This window comes from Corvus moneduloides, chromosome 3 (genome assembly GCF_009650955.1).
Source record: "Corvus moneduloides isolate bCorMon1 chromosome 3, bCorMon1.pri, whole genome shotgun sequence".
NCBI lineage: Eukaryota > Metazoa > Chordata > Aves > Passeriformes > Corvidae > Corvus > Corvus moneduloides.
Genome location: NC_045478.1, coordinates 59756117 through 59783933, shown reverse-complemented (window position 1 = coordinate 59783933; position 27817 = coordinate 59756117). Strand labels below are relative to the sequence as shown.

The 27817-nt window shown below is 36.6% G+C and overlaps 1 protein-coding gene across 2 annotated transcripts in view; it reads left to right on the top strand.

Moving 5' to 3' along the window:
* HBS1L (HBS1 like translational GTPase) overlaps nucleotides 1-27817 on the top strand; it is a 59615-nt gene that overhangs the window by 20837 nt on the left and 10961 nt on the right. For both annotated transcript variants that reach the window (XM_032101788.1, XM_032101790.1), the window contains 6 exons: nucleotides 13339-13447; nucleotides 21652-21908; nucleotides 22379-22544; nucleotides 23594-23711; nucleotides 26309-26455; nucleotides 27109-27183. In XM_032101788.1, the coding sequence (XP_031957679.1) occupies nucleotides 13339-13447; nucleotides 21652-21908; nucleotides 22379-22544; nucleotides 23594-23711; nucleotides 26309-26455; nucleotides 27109-27183 (872 nt within the window). The remainder of the gene's footprint in view (nucleotides 1-13338; nucleotides 13448-21651; nucleotides 21909-22378; nucleotides 22545-23593; nucleotides 23712-26308; nucleotides 26456-27108; nucleotides 27184-27817) is intronic.

Below are 27817 nucleotides of genomic sequence, written 5' to 3'. Positions count from 1 at the left end.
TTATTACTTGTCTTTTGTTAAAGATAGCTGCTGTTGATTAGGTTTGTGTGTGTGATAATTGAGCTTTGATCTGTGTAGCACTGAGGACAAAACTGAGATTGCACTCTTTCTTTCCAAAAGGCAGGAGTTGCTTGAGTTTAGGAGGTACATGCAAAAAAAAGTGTCCTTTACAGCACAGGAATACCCGGAAGGTCTACCAGCTAGAGAGGCTAGTGGTGATGTAGCTAGTCATATCAGAAAAACTGAGCTTTGAATATCAGTAGTAAGGTAGAATAAAATGCTGGTTCACCAGCGTAGTTATGAGCAGTCAAGGCTCTTCCAGTTGAGAGCAGTCACATGTGGAGTAACACAACTTCATATACCCCGTTATGTTATGGACAAATTACCAGAAACTGGTAGATACAAGTGTGACTGGACTTGAAGCCTCATTTCCTTTTGTTTCTCTTCTGATGTTCCAGCATGAGTGGCAAATAGCATTGAGAGGGGAAGATGTTTGAAATAGTATCTAATAAAAAAATAGTGAGAGCACCCTGCTAAATAATAGCACGTTGTGAAATGTAATCTCTAGTATTGAACTGAGGGTTGTGAGCATATTGTAGAAACATTTGATGGTGCACCTACAACCTTTGGTTTCATGATGTAAGAACACTGAAAACAAAATTCAGCTGGAAGGAGGAAATCTTAAGTATTTTCTCCTGGTATTATGTTTTTAAAATTGAATCCCTCTAGAGTACTTAAACTGTCCCAGCTACATAGAAATAATTTATAAATCTAATATTTTAAAAATTATTTTAGGCTGAATCTGGTATAAGAAAAAGTGTTAAACTTTATGTAGCTTTTCTGAAACTTCTGTGAAAGAATTGTGATCCTGCAGTTATTTTTTTAACCCCCCCACTTAATATTTTGATGTTGAGTAATAATGCAAAATTGAACTAATAGCCTAAAACATCATCCCTTAATCTGAAATCTTGGAACAGTTAAGGAGGGGAAGAGTAGGTTGATCAATATTAGTCTTATTTGGAGAAAAAATGCAAAGGAGAAACAGCACTTTGTTAATTATTTTGCTTGGTTCTCTTCGGTGTTTTACTTCATTATGTTACATTTAATCCTAGTAAAACAAGCACTATCAGAGGTGTGTGTTCACTCAGCATGTTTCCTTTGAACAGATTGTGTGAAATGTTTAACTTGACCTTATTTACATGTGCAAAGATCAATGTATTTTTAATTCCTTTTGTTTCCGATTTGTCCTTTCTTGACATTTATCCCTTCTGAATGGTAAAAATCTGAACATTTAACATTTTTACCTTCAAGGTAATTGTTCAAGTGACTTTTAAACGTATGCATTTAACTGCTAAAGATTCAGTTTTCTAAAATAAACTCAGTGTATTATTTAACTTTTTACAAGGTTACACATTTTCAGTAGCTGCTTAAGTTTTGGATATTAAGGAATTAGTTGGAATAGCACAAGAGGTAGGATTTTAAAGTTACAGTACCTTTGAGCTATTCTGTTTTGTAAAATTGTAAATACCATCTCTCCTACTCTATCATCTTTATTACACCCCTGGTAATTAGGGGCCTATCAGCTCCTAGGTCTGGGAGTTCTATATTGGCACCTGTCAGAGGTACCTTTTCCATCATTCAGGTGTATTATTAGTTCATGTGCGATATTTACAGTAGTTAGATATTTATCTTACATAAAATACATGTGTGCACTGCTACAAATACCTGCTCTGAAAAAAATTCCAATTTTTTTGGGGGCACATGGGCAGGGCCACTCTGCTAGATTGCCTTAAAAAAGTGAGAGCATGTATTAGATGTAACATCTTAGTTCCTATTTCACTCCTTGGGTTTTGTTTTTTTTTGTTCCAGAGTAAAAGGTGTTGTTTATTCACTGAGCTAGAGGCCTTGCATAGAACACCACTGTTTCTGAAGGCGAGCTTGTTAAGATGTCATTCTTGTGTTTTACTGGTTTTATCTTCACTGGAGCCTACCTTCCAGCATCATTATTTCCATTCTGGTTAATACTGTCAGCTTTTTCCTTGTCACTTTCCTGAATTTATTAAAATTGCTCCTGATCAAGAAACCCAAACACTATACGTTGTTTTCTGACAATTTGGAAAATGACTGGGTCTAATTTATTTGATCAAAGTGATATCTTTTAATGATTTTTATTTTGGGATTGAAAATAGCACACTTGTTTCACTGTATTATTGTTGGCAATGTTTTTTTGTGTTCTTGTATCTAATTGTAGTTTTTAATCTAGGGAATTGTAATATTCTTTGGTACATTTTTAATATTATGAATATTTAGAGTATTATTTATGTTTCAGAAGAAAAAGTTCTGGAACTTTATTCATCTTTGTTCCTTAGCATTTTTTTCTTCATTAGCAGTTTTCTTTCTTAGTGAAAGCAGCACAATGTCCTGAAGCAATTCTTCTTGAGTTCAAATCTCCACTATGGCTATGGGCTCTAGAATTCAAGTGGCATTTAAGTATTTGTAGCAAAAATACAAGCTAAGTCTGCTTTGAGTTCTGTGTATGAACAAATACTGAACATAAAGATGGTTCTGAACTGAGGCTCACACCCAAAGCTGGTTAGTAGTTATAGTGAAGTGCTTTTTAGTGGGAAGGTTGTCTCTTGCCTAAGTAGAAAAAAACCCACTCAAAAATATCAAGAGCCTGAACATTTACTGTGCTGCGGATGATACCCATATCATCCACAGTTTCTGTCAGTTGTAGTAAAGATGGAACTTAGTTTTGCCAGATCCCAGAGAACTACCCTAACTACTGGCTGGGGGAGATGTGTCCAGCTATGTTGAGTAGGTGGTGGGCATGGCAAGAATGATCAAGAAGTCAGTTTCATCAAACCAAAAACCCCTCTTGAAATCTAAACTGTTTCACATGATGTGCTTCCATCTTTTCAGTTCCGTTTCTGCTGGCAATCCCATACCTCCACTCCTACTGTCTTTAATGAAATTTTAGTAAATACTGTCATTTCCTTTTATCTTCATTATAAATAAAGCTTTCAAAATGGGAGTATTTGTCTGACTTTTTGTAAAATATGTAAGTAGAATACATCTATGTTTTGTCTTTTTAAGGGAAAAAACTCACGAACTGAAAGGGGACGTCTCTGAGGATTTGCTGTTTGATTACCATAACCATGCAAGCAGAAATGCAAAAGTAATTGTCAGTCAGTGAGTTTCTCCCTTGTACTCATGAACAACTCCTAGTTTTTGTTATTAAATGCATTTGTGTATCAGTTTATAGTAAGGGATGGGTGTTTGTGTATACACAGATTTATGAATAATTACTGTACTGCTGGACCTTGATTTTTTTTTTCTTTTAAACTATACTCAACCTGTTGAATACTTGCTTCTTTAAAATCACATCTTATGTAAGCCCCTGAACTACTTTTTTCAATAACTGATAAATTTTTGATATATGATTAGACTTTTGGCATTCTGAAGCCACCAGTCTTCCTCTCTGGAATGTGCCTTACGCTGTGGCCTTGCCCTATGTGGTCTGCATTGCCATCTCTGAAATCATGGAACTAACTTTACAGAGAAACAAAAAAGCGAATGCGTGGACAAGTGAAATTTTCAAATTTGAGTTTTAAGACAAAAAATTATTGATTCGCCCACAGATACATCAGCTCTCTGGCCTGTTCAGGATCTAGTGTGATTGTAATGTCACCAGCAGAGTGGGAGGGTTGAGAATTCAGAGAACCTAAATTAAATAAGGCTTTAGCTAATCCTACCTAGAAGTTTTTACTACACTAAATTTTTGCAATTTTCTGTAACATAAAAATGTTAAAAATGTTGGCAGCTTTTACAATCATTGGCCAATAAATACATTTTCTTCTGCAACTTTTAAAGGCTATCTTATTAAGTTTCTGGAGAAAATTTGCAGAATGGTTGTGGAAAAGTTGAACAATTATAAGATGGTTTTACTCTTCAAACACTGTCAGTTCTGTGTTTTTCATGTTCACTGTTCTTATATTTAAACTTCTGTTTCATACTGAAATAGTTTCAGTGCAAAAATAAAAGTCATGGATCAGGAAAGCTTTCTTTTTGTAAAATGCATTGCACTCCTTCAATACAATCAACAAGAGTGTACTTAAATAAATAACATTGACATGTAAAGGGCATGATGTTGTTTCTGAATTACCTGGATGATGTACAGGCAAATAGCACCATCCTCTGGCATTATAACGTTAGTTATTAATTAAACCTGAAATTGCTATTTGTTATTTTTGGAAATTCAATACAATTATGATAGAATGTACATATTGTACTTTCAGTTTTACATACTCATTTTGGGCCAGGGTTTAACAGAAATTCTGGTAATTTGCATGGACTCTGTGTTCTGTTCAATTAAGTGACTGGCTAAAGGGGATATCTTTTTCGGGTTATCCTGCCCATAGTGCTGACTCTGCTCTTTACATGACCATTTATGGCAGGAAGTTGCACTTCAGAAATACCGGACCGAGCTTTTTCTAAATCTCAGTGAAAGACAATTCACAGTCATTTAAGAAAAATTCGTTGAGTTAGAAAACACCACCAACGACCTATGGTTGTGTGTAAAGCTGCTGTAACAGAACAACTGCAAATATCTAATAAATTATTTTTATAGGAGATCGTAGCTTCAGTTACGGGTTGAGAATGGGTATCGTTGGCATTGCTAGAGTGCAGAGCAGTACACCTCCCACAAATTAGGTTTCAGTAGTTACAGGATGAGTTGTGCTGAGTTACGGTCATGTGAAGGACTGGATTTTAGTCCACTGAACTATAAGCAGTAGGTATGAGAAATACCACAGGGACATTTTTTTGAAAAACTTGGTGGATGAGAAAGTTGCTGTTTTCATTGTTGAATTCCTGTTGGACCTTTACGCATTTTTTGTATCGGAAACATCAAAAGGAGAGACAGCTGTTTGGGTGCTTTAAAAGAAAAAGTACACCACCCCCAATCTGCCTTTCTGTACAGGAGAACTCCGTTCTTTTACAGGGGAGGTGTTGGCTTAGTGAAACTGGAAATCTTAAGAGTTTTGCTATAGCATCAGTGCCTGTCTTTCCCCTAACAGATTAACCACGAATGCAAACCAGACCAGTTATCCATGTTTCTGGAAAGACTGTACCAATGGTCTACATATAGAATCTGGTCTGTGCATTTCTTTGCTATTGTGTGTTGCTTAAACATAATTTCATAGAAATTGGAATGTTGTATTAAGCATCCAAATATTTAGACATACAAGTTTAAGTTGTGAGAATGCTGAAAGCTCCCAGTTGTAATAGACAAGAGTAAAGTCTTTCTATATAAAATATATTTGTACTCTGTTCTCTGAGACATGTTTCTGTAGCAACTTTAGATATTCTAAATTAAATGTACAGCATTCAATGGAATGATTGCAATAAGGAGTCACTGGGAAAAAATAGTTTTAATAGGTGCTACTTGCAGGCTTGACTATACGTAATTTAAATAAGTCCTGATGGCCAGAAAATTCTCACGGGAAGACATTTGTTTCAGGCGAGAGGAGCAAGAGAATGCAGCTGTAACTGACTGCTGGATTCTGTATCATTTGGCTTCATTCAGGGAGGTAGTATTGATGGCAAGAGACATGGTGAGACTCCAGAAGTTTTGGCTGTGTTTCAGACAGGAAAGAAAATGTGTTGTTGCCTTGTTATAACATATTCCACTCCCTCTGCTTCAACCTGATCTAACATCAGTGTCTGTGTCCTTCGAATCCTCTTACTTGTGTTCAGTTTTTTTGTTGAATTCGTCTTTGTGCTGTAAACACAGTATTTCCTCATGTCAGTCCACATTTTTTATTGCAGTTCATTTTTTCTACTTCATAATTGCAAACTCCTTATCTAGCCATTCCCAGTTTCCTACCTATTTTTCCACTCATTGGCCATTATTATTTTCCATGTTTGCTCTTTTCCAGTCGTAGTTTGCATTCGCTTTCAGTTCTGCTCCTGTTCTGCTTACTTTGTTCATGTTTAGCTCTGCATGTAACTTGTCATTGAGTATGTGGCCTCTTACTTTCTCCCTCTCCTTACACACAGCTTTTCCCCAAATTAGGTTGTTCACTATTACTGGCTTTTTTTTTTTTTCCCCCAGTCACTCTATCTCTCATTTCATCTTCTCTTCTTGATTGGTTTTCATTCTTCTAGTCTTTGTCCTTGATAATCTGTGTGTTTTGCTGCTTGCCAGTTCTCACTATATGTTTTTCTTCTCTTGCCCTCCAGTTTTGTTTGTTTTTATGATTTACCCAAGACAAATTTATGCCTCCAGTTTATTGATGTGGTAGGAAACTATGGAGACCATAGGAGAGGTAAAATTTGAGTTCAAGCGACACAGCTGTGTCCAGCCTGGACAAAAATATTCGCAACAGCTACATACTGAATGTTAATGAAGTGTTTCTGGGATTTAGTTTTAAAAACTTAAGCCATAAGAGCATGTGCAAACTGTTTTCTAAGGAAAAAATCAAGTGGGTTTTCAGACTGTGGAAAGATCACTTGAAGGACTTAGTTTATGCAAATAATACTTTCCTTAGGTGCCATTTTAAAAAATCTCCTGTTGTATCTTTTGTCTTCCAGTTTCTCTGTTCTCCTGTTTGGAAGTAAAAAAAAAAAAAAAAAAAAAATCAGCCCCAGGCAGGAGCCTCATTTGAACACATTAATTTTTGGACTAGAGATGTCAACTTGCTGAAAGTTGCAAACATTGAAAGTAAAGCTGGAGAGGTGAGGAGTGCCAGCTGGCTGTAGCAGGCTGCCAGGCCTTCTCACTGTGGCTGCTGCACACCCAGTTGTTGCAGCTGCATGTAGTGAAGCAAACTGTTTCTGGAACTTCAGTCCTGGGGTAGCGAGTTGTGCTGTTTGTGTATTGTGGATCCCAGGAAACTGGCTCATGATGGAGAGACTCAGGAATATCACCACTCAAGAGCCTGCTGTATCCCTCTTCCCTCTTGCTGTATCAAACTTTAAGAACAAAACAAAAACATTCTTGTAGTTAGGTGCAAGTGGACATTTTTATTTTCAGCATTTTTCAGTGAAAATGCCTACTCCCAGTTTCATGAAAAAAAAAAAAATCATATTCACCATCTGAAACTTTGCAGAGAAGGTAATAGTTATAACAACGAGACCAAGTTACCTGGAAAGCCCCTGACTGTGGTTTCTATTAGGAAATAACCTTTCTTTTAAAAAGAAAAAGTTCAGTGTTCTTGTTTGGAGAATTGTTTTCAGTAGTATCTTTAGAATGGCTGTCTCTCATCACTGGGTGGTGACTTAGCAAGTTGCCTTTTCTATTATTTTGGACTGTTGCATTATATTTGGAAGTGCTGTGGATATTCAGTAGCATCCACTTGCATATTGTGGTTCATAGTAGCATGTCATACAGTTTCCTAAAAATGGATGTTTTGAACCAGTATAATTTAAGTACTGAAGTTTGCATATGAAAGAAATTCTGGATGTTGAAGTTCTCACACATGCAGACTTTGTCACTGCTCTTACATCCAAAGGCATTTAATTGATGGGCTATAGGGATGATGCACAGCAAATTATATGCAGGCAGAATGTTTTAAAGGTTAGGAAACTGTCTAAATTTAGGAAATCTGGGATGTTCTGAGTTCTGTAGTCATGTTATGTACTGGTGGTACATTGTTGAGAGTCTTGGACTTCTGGTATTGTTCTCAGAATTGTGATATGTTGGTAATACTAATACCCAGTACCAATGCCACTGATGATACAGTGTGCTACATCCCAGTGTAAACTTAACTAAACTGTAAGTTGCCACTATATCCTACAGCATTTTGTAGAATTTGACTTTCAAATAATTCAGTTGAATTACAAAACCAAAATAAATTATTTTCAGTAGCATATCTCTCTAATTTGACAAGTTTTGCTATTTCCTTATGTTATTTTTTCCCATGTGCTGTGAAATTTGAAGAGAGAAAAATAAAATTCTACTGTATTTAAGGCAAATTTAAAAATTAAAGGCTAGAAGCTTGTGAGGTTTATGGCATAAAAAGAAGAATGTAAACAATTTGAAGTTTTTCAGGTGGGTTATGTTACATGATGGATTTATTAGATGTTAATATAAACCCAGATATATGTGAGCAAACCGGTGATACATGTTTCTGGGCATGAAATTGTGTGTAACCAGCTGCATATCTAACATCTACTTGACTCACTCGTCTATTTCAAAATATTTGAAATATTTTCACAATTGTAGGGCCTTAAAATTAGTTTAAAATCATAGCACAGCATATAGGAAGGGAAGTATTACCTTGAGAGGGGCCTGAGTTATTAGTTCTGCTTTTCAGATAAAACTGTCTTCTCATGATGTGTGCCAAACTCATGACATGGTGCACAAAGCCAGTGCCCTGTTTTCTTTTAAGTAATTGGCTGTTGCTGTATAATCAGCAGACAGAGATGCAAGTGGCTTGTTTGTGGTTATATAGAAAGTCTGTAGCAGAGGAAAGGATGCAAACCATATCTTGTAGATTAGAAAGCATGGTGTTACATGTGTATTTTTTTTCATGGCAGTGCTGGTTTAGACAGCATTAGGAGGACCTGCTTAAGTAACTTTATTCTGTCAAGTATTCATTGAATGTAGGATCCTTAGCCTCATTCAAAATTGAAATAGTATGCAGCTGCCTTCAAGTGCACATGCAGTTTTGAAAAGAGACGAATCAATATTACCAATAAAAACGTCAGAAGCATGCAAGTGAAAAACTAACTGCATTCTGTCTACAGTTAATTGGAACATAATTCCCTTGAAAGTGTGATCCTTTGCCAGTGCTTATATACCATTAGTAATTGGTTTGTGAGTAGAGATGGGATTGCCATCTGAAAAAACATGGACTCAAGACATGCCTGACTTGTTGACATTTGTCTTTGTTTTTCATGCTGAATTGAGGCACATGAAACATTCTGGTTCATTGTATCAGAAACAGGCTTCTCTGTGCAATGAGGTAGTTGCGTGTAAAGTCTCACTACCAATTTGCAGTTTGATGAATGAAAGACTAGTTGGGAGGAGAAGCTTACGTGTGTAGGAATTGAAAGCAGTGGCATTTTGTTTCTGCTGTTGAAAAGATATGGTCATCTGAACAAAGTCAGTGTGGATTTAAATACCCAGTGCTCATGTTCGTTTCTCCAAATTTGCCAATATCCATTTAGTGTCAATGTGTATTTCTTGAGAGAGTGGCTGTATAGCAGACTCCTCTTTTCATTCACCTCTAAACTACCTGGGAACAGACTAGACTGTCAGTCAACTCTTCCATTTACTGAAACCTTCCATACCTCCAACAGAATTAGAGAAAAGATCAATTTTTATCTTCCTGTTACTTTCAATCTCAAGTGTGTATATGAACCAAAACTGAAAAAAGGACTCATCAAGCCTGCTAGGTTTGATAATGTAGCCAGAGTAATCTTTGGATTTCTTTGTACAGATCTTCTACAGGTACTGCTTACAACCAGTTTTAGAAAAGAAATCCAAAGGGAGTTGCTCACAGTAAAGGAAGATGGTTGACTATATACTTTTGCTATTCCATCTTGAACATCTAGAGAGACTGTGTTAATTTTTAAAGACTGTCCCTATGTTTTATTTCTTTCCTGTGTATGTATGTGTCTGTGTCATGTTTATCAGCCTGCAGGTGCTTTATTGTGCCATCAGATTTTGGGGTTGTACTTCTAAAAATTTTGAAGTTATATCAGGTGTCACTAGTAATACTTTTTGAAGTAATACTTTTTGACTAAGTCAAAAGTCTATTTAAAGTCAGAAGACCAACTGGCAGTCACAGGAAAGGTAGAAAAACAGCCAAGAATAATACAAGAGAACTTTGTCAAAGTGTCATACCCTCCAGTTGTGCTGGAGTAATGGCAGTGCAGGCCTGTAACAGTTCCCTTTGGTGTTAGGCTCATCCCAGTTTAATACTGAGACAAGGTTCATCAGTACACGTTTAGTTTTGTAATACTGTTTGACTTGTAGCTACAGTGCGCTTTAGCCTAGGTACTCTGATGTTAGTGCAGTCCAAATACCTCTCTGGAAGTTACTTCACTTAAAATAGGCTAGAAGTTTGGAGTTCTAAACATTCTGAATTGTGAGAACTATCATGCTGATAAGCCTTTAAGGTTTTACTTTTTTATTTTCAGTTTTAGTTTTTCTGGTTTATAAATGTATACTATGTGTTTTCATGGCAGGAAAACTTCTAAATTTTCCTAGTGTTACGTCAATCAGTGCATTTACTTGTAGGGATACACACCTAGATTTACTTCTTGCAATGCTAGAGTAGTGAAATGTAACAAGGAGGTATTGGGGCTTCTTTTGGAGTTTGTGAAAGATGTATCTGTTTTTATTTTATGTGTGCTCTTGATTTAGGAAACATTGAATTACCTAGGTATGTGTTTGAGAATGTCCAAATGGCAGTAGGCATGAAGAACTTTATGAAGGCCTTCTTGGCAAAAATCTGTATATCCTTGTAAACCTTTCCCTTCAGAAGTTGTTTTTCCACAGCTGCTCTTGTCCTAATCAGATTGGGATTACTGCTTCTGCATTTTTTCTGGCTTTGTAGTGCACTTCAGTTGCTATAGGGTACCCTGCCTGTAGATTAAGAAGTGTTTTAAGAATTGTATCAGCTTTGTGCATTGACTTCCTTTTAGTTCCAAGGTGCAATTTAAGGATTTGCATGCAATCTGTTAAGTGCCGAATAGCTTTTGCTTTGCCTGCTAGAGCAGATAAGAATTTATCATGCAGTTTTCTCCGGTTCCCTATAGATTAGATAGTAAAGTATACTCCTTTCCCAGCCTTCTCTCCTTTGTAATGAAGCCATAATTATTAATCTTTAATGGCGCCTGCAATGCATAAAAGACAGACTTGGTCCTTATCTCAAGGTGCTGCTTGATTTTATTGTGTTTGGTTATAAAAACATGGAAGGCAGAAAATTGTATTTGATGCTTCTATCAGTAGTGTAACTAATAATTCTTGCCTTGTCTTTTCATCTGTTTGAATGTTGCCATTCTGGGATTATTTCTATGGTTTGATTTGTCTTTATATGATCCCAGTCTGTTTCCTTGCTCCACCTATGCTTTAGTATTTATATATTTATATAATTATTATTGTTACTGTTACCTATAAAACTAAAGTATATATATAAATAAAGGAAAAAAGCCACCCAAACTGTCAGTTTTAATGGACCATTATTGTTTTACTTTCTCGTGTTCTTTGTGATTTTAGTTTTGTATCGTCTTTCCACTTGCGGTGTTTCCCAAATTCTAGTTTTAAGTTTATTTTTGTGTCAAATACTCCATTTGTTGAATGTATTTTGTCTTGTACAATTTCACTTTGAGTCTGTGTCAAACACTGCAGCACTACTTGTACAGAGTAAAGCTTAATTTCAAAATTGATTAGAGAAGGTATCTTTTGTAAAACCTTTGACGTTTGGAGTAGTAGATTGCAAGTTATTTTCAAGTTATGTAATATAAATTTGTCTTTTCTTTAAACTAATCTCATTTCAATTTAATTGTGTTTTACTAATTATTAGTTCCTTGCAGCCAGATTTCAAACATGTGTTTTTCTGAGAATTAACTGTAATTTAGCTTTCAAATTACATGTAAAGCAGTTGTGTTTACCTGTCAGTCAAAAATTATGTCTGCTTGAAAATTGTTAGAATTGAAGCAGAAAATATCATACCAATTTGGCAGCAAAAGTAATTTTTACTGTAACTGAAGTGTTTAAAAATGCCGTAGGGGATCTATTTAAGAGCTTGAAGATAGAACACAATCTTTGTGCTTAGCTAATAGTCCCTGTCCAATGAGAATTTTATATTCTGAATATTTATATTTGTTAGTTACATGATTTGAGATTCTTGTAAGCTGTGCTTTCTGCTGTTGTCTTTATTTCTCTTATTTTGTTTCTTATTTACAGTGTAATTTGTATGCAACTATTAATAAAACTCATACAGGCTACTTCTTCCAGAGATCTGCAGGTGGCATATAAATAAAATAGCAGATAAGACAAATGAGGGAGATGAAGACCAAGTCGTCAGATAAATAAGAATGTCTCCATCTGTATTGTGACTGCTTGCTTTTTTGGTTTGTAGTTGTAGACGTGTCTGTGGTATTCTGTTTCCTTGTCTGAAATCTTCAGCAGCCTTGACCGCAACCATTTATGTAACCTGCAAACCAATATGATTTTGTGGTTTAAAGGTGTAGCCGTTGTGCTTTAGAAGGAAGCGCAGCATTAACATAAATGACTGGGGCCAAATGGCTCCAATAGTTCATCCTAATGTAGTATATCTAAAATACTTGCAAGAGTAACTTGATATTCACTTGACTCTTGAGTATCCAAATTGGTCTGATACTGGAAGAGTAGTGGCATTTTTCTAGCTTTCAGATACACTTGTAGGTAAAGCATGTTTAAAAATTGCAGCTTAATTCTGAATTCGGGTTATTGTTTTGCTTTCTCATGTATGTAACATCCTTCAGAACACAATGTGCAGCTACTGTCACAAATGCTGTAAAGCAGGAAGTCTTTTTCCTTGAAGGAAGAAAGGATCCTAACATAATAACAAGGAAATTGTGGAAAGAAAATAACTAGTTTACTTCTTTTATAGAAACTCCTCCTCCGCAGAGTAAATAATTCATCTTTTTTTTTACAGCTTGATAAGAAACTAATAGCAAGGTAGTGCTGTTAGTTGTGCAACTAGTTTCACAAAATTAAGAATGAACTTTAATTGTGTTTCCCTTTAAGTTATGGTAAAAGTTAATACCCTTAATGACTTAAGTTACTCAATTCTGGTAATTATTTCTAAATAACCTTTAAACTAGCTAACTTTGGAGTATTGCTTGGCTTCTTGAGTGTAATTCAGTACAAGACAACTCTGTTTACAGGTTTCAGGGAAGGCCTTACAGCCCACACAGCTGGTGCTGCTGCTAGCATTCCCTGAGGTGGAAATATTTTTTTGCTTTACAATGTTAATAATGTTAAGGCAAAAGAAAAACTCTAAAGAAGAATTAATTCAATCATCTAGTGAGCAGCTGCAAAGTATTTCTTTATGCTTGTATTGTATGAAATGCTTCTGGCATCCTGCAGAGCTGCTTCTAGTAAAGCTCTTGGATAGTGTAGGTGTCAGGTGAATGCTTGGAGATTTTCACAATAGATCTAACTGTACATTATTTCGATTAATTATGTAATATGTTCAAGTAAGATACTGAAATGTGAGAGTTGGTCATGAAGGACTGGCATCTTTGGGTTGGAGAGAAGTAATGGGACTTGTTAAACTTTGTATTTAATACCTGTTAGTCACAACCTTAAGTTCAAACTTACTTTTTGTCTATTACTAGGAAAAACAAGGGATTCCCAGTCAACCAGAATGGAATCTGAAATTGTGCCAAAAATTACCAAAATGACAGTGTCTGGAAAGAAACAGTCTATGGGATTTGAAGTTCCATGGTAAGCCAAGCCCTCATACATCAAGGTACATCAGCAGCTCCTCTTTCAGACTGATGCACCTGTAGCAAGTTTTCTTCTTATTTTTTTCTATTTTTCACAGCAGTTTTAGTGTCTCTCTTCAGAACTAACCATCTCAGCTTCTTGTTTGACTCAGAATTACTTTCAGAAGATGGTACCTCACGTTTTGAATTTAACAAATCCTTTCACTATGAATAGTGCATAGAGATATCAGGTAGTCAGATTATTTAAACATCCGCTTCATAGAATACTGAACTTTCTTGGGGTTCGTTTATTTTAAATTTAGTTCTCTAAGTGGAATTATGAAATCAATAAATCTTAACTGTAATTGCTTGTTCTTCAAAGGAAGTAATATATTTAAGAATAGTTAATGGGGAAAACAATCACTTATGGCTGAACCTTGCCTTCCTCTGCAGCTTTTATTAACTTTAACAGGTGTCCAGGGTACAACTGTTGTAGAGTTCAGTCCTGCTTACGCTATAGCTAAATTAGAGTGGTTCTAATTTTATCCTGACTTGGAACTGTTGAGGGTGATGTCTCATGAGAGCAAGAAGACAGACATCTGGATCAGAGTCTACCTACAACAGTAGCTAGCAGTGAATAGTTAAAGAAATATATAAGGACAAGGCATGTATTTTGGGAATGTGGTCCACAAAATATCACTGAGTAGTGTTCTGTGCCTCCCCACAATTTTTATTTTCTTTTTGGTTTTGTCTATTTCTATTAAGAAAGGTCAATGTATTTTTCTTACTTAGGTACCCTTATTCTGTTTTTGAGCCCAGTCTTATAATAGCCACCTAATCTGTGGCAAGAGATTCCATAGTTCATCCTGAGGTCAAAAAATTCTCAAGTGTAAGTGCCAACATCACACCTCATCCTTCAATGTTTGTGGTTCTGGTCTGGAAAGCATTTTTGGGAGTACAAGGGCAGCATGCTTTATTTTACAGTATCTTGTGCTTGTTTGATAACTGAGTGGAAAGCAAGCAGTTTCTGCTTAAGGACATTTAATACAGGGCGTGAAGCTGATGTCATTATTCCTTTATGCTGCTAAATGTCATTGCTAAAAAACATCACCTTCATTCAGTCTCCTTAGGTACAGTAAGCTCCAAATCAAAAATTTCTGTGACTTTCAAAATCTTTTGTCTGTACTGTTTGAGAGTTGCAATATATAAAGGAAGCATAATTTTTTTTCCCCTTGCTGTCTACTAATCAGTGTCTCTGGGTTTGAAAACTGGACTTGATCATGAAGTTTGGGGCACCTTCATCTCTTATGTTCCTACTAAACTTCTCAGAAGCTGGAGTTTTTCAAGGGGGCTTTCATGTAGTAATTTAATTTGGATAGAAGTTTATAAATAGAAAGGAATATTAAGTGAGTGAAGACAATCTGCCAGCTAGTTTTAAGTAGTTGTGATTGATTTTTTTTTTTTAGTCTGTCATAATGACTAATTTAAATGTTTGTTTCCAAAAAAGAGCAAATACAGAATTTGTATCTCTGATACTTAGCATGTGTGCCTGCTCCACAGGGAAGGAGGAGATAAGAAAAATGCTTCCTCATCTGTAGACTAAAGTAATTCTTGGACAGGCTAGTGATGACTCAGTCTCTGATGAAAGATGATTGTCTGCAACATGGTCTTCAGCCATTCTGCTTCTTTTCAGGGACACTGAAATAGTTTGTTTCATGCTTGCTTACAGTTCAGTGGCAGAAAAAAGACCAAGCCCTCATGACCTGTTGGTAAATGCTTTAGATAAATCCTTAATATTGCTCTTGTGAGGCCCCATCTCAAGTGCTGCATCCAATCCTGGGGTTTTCAGCACAGGAAAGACATGGACCTGTTTGGAGTGGGCCCAGAGGAGGCTACCAAGATTATTAGAGGGATGAAGCACCTCTGCTATGAAGACAGCCTGAGAAAAGCTGGGCTTGTTCGACCTGAAGAAGAGAATGCTTTGGGGTGACCTTATTGCAGCTTTCCAGTACCTGAAGGGGATATATAAGAAAGATGGAGACAGACCTTTTGGAGGGCTTGTTCTGACAGGTATAATGGTTTTAAACTGCAAGAGAGTGTTGATCGTACGTAAGGAAGAAGTTTTTTACAGTGAGGATGTTAAAACACTGGAGCAGGTTACCCAAAGAAGTGGTGGATGCCCCAACCCTGGAAACTTTCAAAATCCGACTGGACCAGGCTCTGAACAACCTGATCTAGTTGAAGTTGTCCCTGCTCATTGCAAGGGGTTTGGACTAGATGACATTTAAAGGCCCTTTCCAACCTAAACTATTCTGTCATTCTGTGCTTGTGAAGATGGTTTTTAATTCATCTCACTTAGTGGTACTGCTGAAATACTAACTGAAAACAAACTTCCCTTTACTATAGAAATTGGATATACATTAGGTATTTAGCTTTAAGTGGGAGGAATAAGTAAGAAGTAGAATGATCTCTAAAAGAGCATGACATTTGGGGCACAGCCAATCAATGAATATGGAAGAAGATAGAATTTAAATGGGAAAGTTACTTGCATGTCTTAATGACCCTTGCTTCAAGGAGTCTGATGAAGGCCTCCTTTCTTTTTTTGTCCAACAGACTGCTGTGGAGGCACTGCCAAGGCCTATGACTTTGACTTTATAGAAGCAGAGAATCATCTATTTCTAAACTTGAAAAACAAAACAAATCATGAACCTCCACCTCAATTCAATGAGTATTAGGATTGGTTTTTTTCTTCTGCAGTTACCTCCTGCATTAATAGCAGGATAGGGATAACCTGTTAGGGAGCAGAAGGAATCTGTGTTTATTAACACCTAAGAAAGACTTGTTCCTTTGACCCTTATCATACCTTTTTTATGTTATTGTTTCATTGTTAATTTAATACAGGGTGTTTATAATAATACAGCTTTTTAAGTACATAGTTTATGTCACTGACCAAAAGCACTAGTATGAATTACTCAAAGCATTCTAAATGGATTCTAAAATGTCTTTGACTGCCCCCTACTTTCACCCCAAAATATTTGCATGGTGCTGGTGCAGATACCATTAGAAGGGGGTTGTATAGTATATATGAACTAGTTTTTGTTGTTACCACTATGGGATCTTAAAGGTAATTTTTGGACCATGTTTTTAGAAGCAGCAACACTGGAGTAGCCAAGAAACCCATTCTTTGACTAGCTATTCAGTCTATGTCAGTCTTTTTATGGGGCATAACCTCATATTGATCAGTGAATCTTATTTGAAATGGATGGATTATTAGGAGTCATTAATTGCTTTGAGCATTGATTGCCTTTGTTGCTGTGTGTTAGTGGGATTGGCTACAGAAAATGGAATTTGCTGGTAAACTGGTGCTCTAGCAAAACTGTTTACTAGGCTTTTTCTTTCTGTTAAGTAATAAAGGAAGTCAGAAGAAGTTGTGACCAAAAAGGGTTGATTATTTTAACTAGTATGACCAATATTTTGTAATTAATAATTTTGAAAGGGGAAATAAATGCAGACATTTCTGTAATGACTGTAAGTACTCCGAAAGAGTCGGTTCTGTAAAAATAATTCACCCAGCATCCAGACTAGAAGATTGAAATTAATGTTTAAAAGCTAAATTCTGAAGAGTTAATATTGAGCAGATAAGCTTTCAGGTTCCTCTTTGAATGCATAGTAGTGTGAACCTTTCAATACTTATGGGAGATTGAATGCCTTCTAACACATCTTATAACAACATACATTGTATTTTTTAATATTCCCCAGTAATGTAACCATAACATTTTATTCAGTTTACTGTTGTGGTCCTTGTTGGCAAGGCAGCATAGGAAGTTTCTGGCCTGGCAGTTTTAATTTTGACTAAATGTTGGCACTTGCCAGGCTTTGGTTTGTCTGCTGATTTCCAAAAGAGCTGTTTTGACATTTGTGTGTGAATTGCTGATGGTCAAGCTTTCTTGAGTACGTGATTGCAGTGGGCATACAAGGTTCATGATAGTTCTGTCCTTTCAAAGAAGTCGAGTTGCATAATCAATCAATGGCTCCACGTTACCAGCTAGCAGTGGCTGGCAAACTGAGACTGCTTTTGATAGTTCCATCGAGTTCTCAAACAACAATGCAAGCAATTGGTTAGGAAGTGGTCTTCCTCCAATATAAATTTTTCTTCATATGGTAGGTCATCATGGCTCAGACCAAGCTGGAACTTTGCTACCAAAAATGCTTTCTAGTGCAGTTGACTTGGTTATATCCTGAACTGCCTGCACTAGTGACACACTAGGTACTGCCTTCTGACAGAAATTTTCAATTCAATAATTTTGGAAAACCTTGTGGGAAGAGGCTTGCTGAAGAGCATTTCCAATGTCATTCATTTTGTTTATTAACTGTCAGAAATGGAGCTCCTTAGCATTTTTCTGAGCCATTATGAAGCTTTTAATAAATTACTCATCTAGTTGCCGTGAAGCATAACAAACTGTCAGAGTCTTACTGTTGTTTTTCTCTTCATGTACTTCCATGAGACTGGAATTTCATCTGCCCACTTTCCTGTTTAGGTACCTAGCAATAAATTTGCTCTCCCTTTCCCTGACACTGGTCAGCAAGAAGCTGAATTATATTATTAGAGATACTCTGTAAGTAGATCATACGCTCTGTCCATTCTGGTGTTTATTCTCTGGAATGGCAAGTCTAGATTAATCATGGCACAAGTTGTTTCCAAGTTTCCAAAACACACTAATATCTGAAACTTTTAAAACTCTAGCAGTGTACTGACTGTTCAAATACTGTACCCTTGAAAAAATAGCAAGTCCTAAAGATGGCTGGAGTCATGTTTCACTCATTTCATTTGTATCTAGCACTTTTTTCTTTGCACCACCCAAAATAAAAGCTATTTGGCAGCCTTAAGCAGTGGTGGTTGCAATAAAAGCTACTTAGAAATGAGAGAGTATTTACTGTTTCTGGCAATAACCATCGTTCTTTCAGGTGCTGTCATTAGTTTGAATTCTACCACACAAAATCCATCCTGTTTTGGGGAATCCTTACTGACATAGGCTTTGGCCTGCAGGAAGATCTTATTAGCATCTGGGATTAGAAAAAGAATATTTAGCTAACTTAATGACATAAAATTTAGAAGCTTACAAATAACCTCTCTTTGAAAATACATTCTTGTCTGTTAATAGGCTGATGTGACAATGCTTGAATATATTTTGGAAAGGTATAGAAAACCATGAGAGTTATGTTTTTAGGTCATACTGCTTTCAGCTTCATCTAAATAACTACCTTTTAATTTTCTTTTTTTCTTTTGAAAATTTGGTTTGGGAAGAAATGCAGACACTGAAAAGGAGAGAAAACTATTGCCAGCTGTAAAGGCTGCTTTGATATGACTTCTTACACAAATACTTTCCTCCAGAACTTCAAATATTAGACTTTCAAGGAAGAAAACTTGATACCAATGTAAAATACCATATTTGCATTACAGTGTGACCTTTGCATATTGGCACTAGTCCTGGTACTTCAATGTGAACATGCTAGATATTATGCTGAGACTGAAGTGAAGTTTGCCTGAAAAAAGGGAAAAAGATGGAAGAGTCTTAATCTTGATGAAAGTTGTCTAATGCAAATTAATTGTAAATACATGAGACTCTCTTCAATGATTGAGACCAAAATTATTTGGTATACTTTACATCATTCAGATGATTTTAAATACGTTATTAAAATATGTAGAAAACTTTGTTACCACAATTCTCTGCAAATTTACCCTCTATCAGCTTGATTGTTTCCAGTCTGTTTTCATGAAGTAACATTTTCCTGCAGAGACATTGGCAAAAATAATTGTTTTGCCATTCCTAAGTAGATTTTCAACTAAAACTTAATGTACTATTTAAGTAATTTTAGAAGCAGAGCCTTCTGTTCATCCTTATAGAAATGCACTTACCTTTTCCAGTAAAAGAAAGCATAAATGGTTGTAGTATATTTTTCCTGTGGAATAATTAATGTGTAATCAACGTTCTTCATAGCTACATGTAGAGCAGTGATGGCCAACTGTGGTTTTGGTTTAGAGAATCAGGTATTATAAAAGTTATTCAGCTTGTCAAGCTGCAATGTTATCTATAACATTGGAGCGGTAGTTGGTGATACAGAACACTTGGCTTTGTAGTGTGAATTCTGGAATGTCAAGACTGTGTGACCTAAGGCAATAGTTTGATATAAACTTGTCCTTCTCCTTCAAGCGGTTTACAATATTTTGATAGGGTAACTTCTTTTTAGAAAATACTTCAATACAAAAATATAAATAGACTTTATGCATCTATATTTTATTTAATATCAAATAGGCTTTATACAGAATTGTCTATCCATTCTGCAGAAGCACAGGTACCATCTAAACCCCTGCAACCATCAAGGCTGGCATAAAACAGGTTGTTTGCTTAGCTAATTTGAGAAGCATGCCTGGGTATCCAGCCTTGAAGCAAGAGCCTGACCTTGGGTTTTGGAACTGTAGCCAAAAATATGAGTGTTGGAATTTCTGCTTTGGTCTCACAATCAAGAGAAAGACTTGGCTTTGGGCCTTATGAAAAGGTGTCAAAATCAATCAGTCTGCTGCAGTACTGATAACACAGGTGGGTTCTAAAACTGTGGGGAAGAAGGGAGAGCCACAAACCACTGATTATTACAGTATAATGAAAATCCCTACAAAACACTGTATTTAAAATTTTATCCAAGGGGAATAAGCTTCTTTCCCTGGAAAACTGGAAATCCTTTCAAGTTCAATGCCATCATGCTATGATGTCCCATGTTACTTAGTGCTGTAATGAGAGGCTAAGTTTGCGTTTGACCTGAACGTTTATAATATTTAATTTTTTAGATCATAACTCTTCAGTAGACTAGCATGTTTAGACTGTATTGTTCCACGAGATCTGTGTAATGGAAAGGGACCAATGCAGTGCAAATACGCCTACACAGACAGAAAATGAGAAGGAATGTCAAATAAAAGCTGAGATGTCACAATGTGGGATTCTAAAGTACCAAAACAAATAGTTTTGTTTGTAGAAATTGAAAAGATTAAAACTGGGTAGTTAATTGTGGCATGTAAACAGAAAGTGGAGAGTGAAGATTTCACTGTGGATGTGGAAACACTTGACTCTTTAGAGCCTGCATGAACCTGTTCCTGAGAAAGCAGTCTGCAGCATGATGGTACTGAACTTGAAAGGATTTCCAGTTTTCCAGGGAAAGAAGCTTCTTCCCCTTGGATAAAATTTTAAATACAGTGTTTTGTAGGGATTTTCATTATACTGTAATAATCAGTGGTTTGTGTATTGACGTTTGCTGTGATAGAATGTTGGCACACCTGTAATAAGAGCTTCTGTTCCTGTCTTGTTGCTTACATTAATGCCTCACCATGCAGCTGTCAGGCAGTAAGAAAGCTTTTGCTGTCTTTAAAATGTTACTTAGTGTTTGTTTTTAGTGATCATCTTTGCTATGATAGATGAAGAATAATATTGTATATTCTCAGAAAGCTTGTGTAAATCAGGAAAATATGTTCATTTACAAAATGGAGACAAAAAGAGAGAGTGTAAGAAAATAATATATTGAGGATTATTTACCATTAGGATTAGTATGGTGATCTGTGGGAGAACAAGGTGTTAGAAAAAGGGAGCTTGAGAATCCAAATCTCTTTAGTCCTAGGTGCCTTGTTTTATGCATGAAACAATTTTTTTCAATATTGATAAATCTTATATTATCTGTTACGGTTCTATATAGGCATTGCACTTTAAATTGCAGCTTACACGTGCTTAATATCAACTCTTTATATTGTATTGCTGTTCTCACAATAGGACATCACTATATTCAGCTGCAGTAATTTAGTGTATGTGGAAACTGTTTCAGGATCCGTGCTGCAAAGCTGACTTGGGCTCTTAGTTCAGAGGAGACCTGCTCTCTGTGGTTGTTCTGCATAATTGTCCTTTCCCTTCCTGGTAGAGTCGATGGAAAGCTTGTTTGTCTATTTCATATATTTTACAAGATTACTTCTTATCTTGCTTTTATAGACAGTGCTTTTCAGACAAGATGTTCAGAGCTGGTATAGCTGCAGTTTGTATCCAGCTGCTTATCGGTTCCACCTTAATGGGCTTATCCCATACTCTAGGGGGCTTACACAATACTGAAGGGGAAACTCAATTTCTATCCTATATATCTATGTCTTCTTTGCCATTTGCATTCTTTGTGTTTTCTTTTTTTCCCTAGTGCGATTGCTGAGGAAAATGGCCACACTAACACACCTCAGAAAGGACTGTTACCTGAAGACGCCAGAGTAGCTTCTGGGGTACTTGAGGCTGTCTCAAAATCTACTCTTCCACCTCAAGTAGTGCAGGTTTCAGAAGAGCAGAATATGGTGCCTAGTCCAGCAAAAAAGTCAAGCAAGGCAAAACCACAAATAGATGTGAAAGCAGAGTTGGAGAAGAGACAAGGAGGAAAGCAACTGCTGAATTTGGTGGTAATAGGTAATACTGTGAAATTACATTTTTGACAAACATAAAGTTTAAAAAGTGCGTTGATTGAATCTGGAAGTGATACAGAAGCAAAACTGTCCACACTCCAGGGAAGGAAAATCTCATATTGTTTTCAGTTGCATCTGCATTCTTTGGAGGGAGTACATTCAGATGCCTTTGACGTGGACAGTGAGGTTGACTTGGCTTCCCTTTGAGCATACAGTAGAACATGTTTGGTTTGGTTTCATTGTTGCAGCGTGTTGTTTTTAGTATGAATTTGGAGGTGCTCTATGGCTGTCATGCTAACTGGCTGTTAAGGATAAACTGTCTCCCTGTGTCTCTGTCTCACAGGATTATGAAGTTCTGTGGATTACACAAGCATTATTAGTGCATGTGATGTTCATATGTTTAGTATATTTCCTGTGCTCTACCTAAGTTGCATAAATGAATAAAATTGCTATAATATTTATTTTCCTCCACAGGACATGTTGATGCAGGCAAAAGTACTTTAATGGGTCATTTGCTCTACCTTTTGGGAAATGTGAACAAAAGAACTATGCACAAATATGAACAGGAATCTAAAAAGGCTGGTAAAGCTTCATTTGCCTATGCATGGGTCTTGGATGAAACTGGTGAAGAAAGAGAAAGGTAGAAATACATTTTAATGGGAGTAACCTTTTTTCTCTGAAAGAACAGCACTTGTTAGAAAATATTAATGTAATAAACTAAGCATTGAAATGTCAGTTCATCACATTTGACTTGTGTTACTTTTAAAATTAAATCTACAAATTAATTAAATTAGCAATTATATTTGTATGCTTTATAAAATGCCTTTATTGATTTGAAATATGAAATTTAAATTACATTTTTGTATTGAAGAAGTGAGTTTTCTGAATTGGTATTTTCAATTGATTTTATTTTCTCTTTGCTCTGAGATTTTTATTTTTAGAGAAAAACTTTCTGGAGTCATCTGTAAATCGTTGGGATTTTGGGGGGCTTGTTTTGTTGTTGGGATTTTTTGGTGATTGGAAGTAGCATACTAGAAGTATCTACTACTACAAGATGTTTTGTCCCTTGAAAGTTTCTATCTCTCTTAATTGTCTGTAAAGGGAGATGCAGATGACTAACCCAGATACAGACATGTGTACAGTAGACATTTGCATTTGATGAGATGAATCCTATCCTGTGTATCATGCAGAACATGTAGTGGTTAGTGAGGTGTGGAACTGAGGCCAAGCATGTTGTGATCCTTCCTTGGTAATTGGGAGGTCTGCCTGTGGATCTTTGCAAATATGTAACTGTATCTCTATAGTCCCATACCACTTTTTTTTTTTAAACTCAGCTATGTTTCTCTTACTCTGATGATACCTTTTTCTGAAGAACTAAATATCAAAAGTATAATTAGTAATGATTTAAATGTGCAGTTCAGTTTTCATGTTCTCGCTGTGCTTGTTGGGACACAGTCTGTGGGTGCATGGGGTTAGTACTGGGAATTTTGGGTGTTTTTCTTATGACTGGATTTACTAAAAGGCAGCTCTAGAGGTCTGCTCTTCCAACAAGCAGGTATCCCTATGGTGAAGGCTAAATCAGTGAAAGATATGAAGTGTATAAGTGCATGGTTGTGTTTTTGATACTTCATATCTCTGTGAAGTTTTCGAAGCAGTTTTAATGGTGTGTTGCCTGTATGCTTGTTTAAGGGGAGTGACAATGGATGTGGGTATGACCAAATTTGAGACACCGACTAAAGTAATTACGCTGATGGATGCTCCAGGCCACAAAGACTTCATTCCAAATATGATCACAGGAGCTGCACAGGTAGAGATGGTCTCAAATGGTTTTTCCAATATTGTTTTTTTCTTTTAAAATCTAAGATCGAATGGAATCATTGATGGTGTTAGCATATCTTTGAGTTTTCTAAATTTAAAAAAGAAGGTGCTTGTTAAACATTAAAGGTAGTTGCATTTTTTTGATGCTAACATTTGGGAGGAGGGTTTTATTATGCAAGTAATTTAATAGTAAGTTTCAGTTTGATAAAATTGCAGTTGAGCTTTGAAAGCTATTTAGATGTGGTATATGGCTACTCAGTGAGTAGTTCTGTGAAAGTCATCTTGTAGGTTAAGATTTTAAGTGATTTTGAGCTTAAAGAAAAAGGATTTATAGGTCAAACAAAACATTTTTCTGTTTTACAGTGTATTTTTTATGGGATGAGAAGACATAGATAACAAGGTTTATACAGAATGCATCTGTCTTGTCAAGAGGGTATTTGCAGAGACTGCATGTCACTTGTTTTAGGAACATTAGGCAAAGTCAAAAGTATTGGACACTACCCATTGAATTAAGTATGGCGCTCACCAGTAATCTATAGATTACTTATTTGTGGAAGTAATACATCAGAGGTGGGGGAAATTAACATGGTTACATGACATTAAATGAGTGATTTTATTTTTCTTCACTTAAAGGCATCCTTCTTTAAATAATAAAATTGATTCTCCAAAGTAGAGATTTAATCAAATTTTTTTTTCAAAAGCAAAGCTGTGTATAGGTTTTTGCTTTGTGTGTGTCACAACAGTCTGAAATATGGGTTATATCTTAAGATCTTTGTTGAGATCTTACTTGGATGAGTACTGCTAGTATGATCTTACAGATAGAGAACTACACTGTAGGGAGACTGATTTGTCCCAAGTTCTGCTTTAGCTCTGAAGCAGAGCCTGAGTGAGAACTCAGACCTTGTGACCCAGTGGTTAGGCTGCAGAATAGTCAGAAGTTTGCAAATTATGGTGTAGTGCTTATACAGCCATCTATACAGTGGAATATATGTTGTAGCAATTTTATGAGTTTAAAAATTAGAAGTGTATCTTTAGTTTCAGAGCAGTGGAAAATGTTGACTCAGATGTGCTATTTTCTTTATAGTTGTTATTTAAATAGTTTTTTCGTTTGGGAGAAAAGTAACACAGGCCAGAAGTATTAAGAGAAGAGTTGCAAATCCCCCAGCAATTGTATCAGTTCAACAGAAGATGGTGCTGACCACATAAAGCTTGGTATCTTTGTGTTCCAGCTCTCAGGATGATGAGAGGCTGGTCTGTTCTGAAGCCTGTTAAGGAATCACTAAAACTTTGCAACTTTCCATTGCCTGTTAGAGTAGGCTCAGTGCTGAAGCAATGGCTGGAAATGGCTTTAGTGCCTTTTTATTGTGGAGAATGCTGTTAGGAGGTGAATCCCCAACTGCTGTTATGCATAATGCAAATCAGCCTTATCAAGGCCAGCATCTGGCCTTTGATACACATTCAATAAGTCCTGAGGTACTGTTTTTATAATTTATAATTTAGAAAATGCAGGATGTCTTCTTTTTTTTTTTTTTTTTGAAGGAGAAGTTCACTGCAATGCACTTCTGAGGCTGGGAGCTCTGGGGAAATTCATCAGTCATCCTTTTCCCGTTCTCACACTCCTGCTGTCTCTGAATGAGCTGTGGGGATTTCATGCCTAGGATGAGGCGAGGAGAGTTCAGAGTCAGGACTCAGTTCCTTTTCTTGGCATTCTGAAGCATGGGTGTTTAAGGAAAGGGAGAAAATACCACTTTTTCTTCCCTCTTTCCGTTATGTCCAACTCCTCAGGCCTATGAAATTGTCCTACACCTGCCTGTTGACACCAGTACCTTTGTTGTTCTTGTCTGTTGCCCTCACTTAGTACATGATGATGATCTAACTGGCAATTACTTACCAATGGAGGAAAAGTGCAAGAAATATTAGCAGCATTTAAGGCTAACAGCAAGAGCTGTGTTTTTTCCCAGTGCTTACATGCTGCATGACTTTCATGCAGCACTGTAGACTATATGCTCTTAATGCTTTGGTATTAGAGAGTTTGTCTAGGTGATAAAATAGGCTACTTTGTCTTTGCCACCTTGTGATTTTGGCACGCTCTAGTGTGTTGAGTGGACTGTGAAGCATCCACATCCAGCGTACAGCCAACTGGTTGTCCCAGTTGTATAGTGTGGGGATTTGTTTGCTATTTTTGCAGCTTCTCACTAACAAGGTGTCCAGACTGAGACAGGGGGAACTGGACACTGTGCTCATACGTTGTGTTCTAAAGCTTCTGAGCACAGGCTGCTTTTGTTTAGATCTGTGCAGCACCCACAGTGGGTAGATTGAAGGGCACAGGTTCCCCAAACCAGCAGTTGTCTTGTGTTTAACCAGGAGGTGCTGGTTTATGACATGAGATGACATAATGCCATAATATCTCAGCAAAGTGGGTATGATACAGATGGGACTGAGCAGTTTCAATTACCTTTGGAGCACATCAGGATCCCTCCTCTGTAAAGTACGTTGTGTGCGAAATGTTACTGATTGAGGTGTTTATCCAGATTATTTCCACCTTTTGACCACTTTTGATTTTTTTTTTTTTTCTTTCTAATGTAGGCTGATGTGGCAATTTTGGTTGTGGATGCCAGCAGAGGAGAGTTTGAGGCAGGATTTGAGACAGGTGGACAAACTCGAGAACATGGATTATTAGTGCGCTCTCTTGGAGTGACGCAGCTGGCTGTTGCAGTCAATAAAATGGACCAGGTACACGCTTAATTTCTGCGTTTAAGTGAAGGGCTTCTATCTAGATTTGTGGACAGTAAGTTTAAGGATCAGTATTGTGGAACTAATAATAAAGCATTGTTTTTTTGCTTTCCGGCTCTGTCCCTTATATTTAGACTTTACGATGCCATTCTTTTCATTTATGGGTGTATTTTCACAGTACACAAAAGGTTAATTCTGGTGCTAAAATGAGCAGGGGTCCCTTTTGTACTTGTGGAAATCTCACATAATTGTTGATCTCAGTGGCATCTCTAAGATCATCTTGGTGGTCATTCAGGTCAAGACCGCAGTAGTTTTATTTAAATGTGTAAAGTGTGTTAAAGATGACTATTTATGTTTTAAGTTACTACTGTGTTGAGTATATCTTGCTGAGTCTGAATTTTGTGTAAACTTAAAAAAAAAACCGTTGCTGTTGAAATTAAAAGGGCTTGCAATTTTGGTGGTGTGTTGTTTGTGATCAGTAATTGCTAATGTGTATGCTCTTATATATTCAAGTATGAATGCACCTGGAAATCTCATGTTTATAAATACACATCTGTTTCTACTACAGAATTGATGACATGCAGCTGTATGTTCAAGTCATGGTTAAAAATCTATCATTTTATTATCATATCATAATCTGTGCTTTATTTTAGGTTAATTGGCAACAGGAAAGATTTCAGGAAATTACAAGTAAGCTTGGCCAATTTCTTAAGCAAGCTGGCTTTAAGGTAATACATTTATGATGCCTTCATTGCTTTGTTCAAGCATTTGGGTGGAATGAGCTTTTCCTACAGTCAGGTTATTTTGTGTCACTTTCCTGCTACTGCTACGTGTGCATAATATAGCAGATTCCTTTTCTTACTGGTAGGGTCACACTGAGCCCTGGATAAGGGTAGTCAGTTCTTTAATACTCTTTGTGTCATCATCTTTGTTTAGGTCTGTTGAATCTTTGGGGTACTCAGATCACTTGTAAGTTCTTGGGATTGTTGTTTACAAAGCAGAAGAGACCAAAAATGGTCTGTCCTAATGTTCACGATTACGTGGATGACAGTAGAGAGTTTTATACTGCAGCAGGTGTCAGTGTGGATTATGAGCTCATGAGAACCCTCTGCTCACGTTTTCTCAGTTCCAACTACTATTCGTTTGGACTGGGTGTGGTCTTCCTGCAATCTCTATGGATAAAGCAGCAATTCAAACCAAAGTTTTGCCTGTCAGACATGGATGAGTTTGTTACCTGAACTCAGTTTCTAGTTGTCAGTGTTGATATCATCATATTTAAGTATCTCCAACTCTTTTCTGGAGCAGAGTGATCAGGCAAGAGGTAACCACAAAGGAAACGGATCCACTGAGTAACCTGCTTTC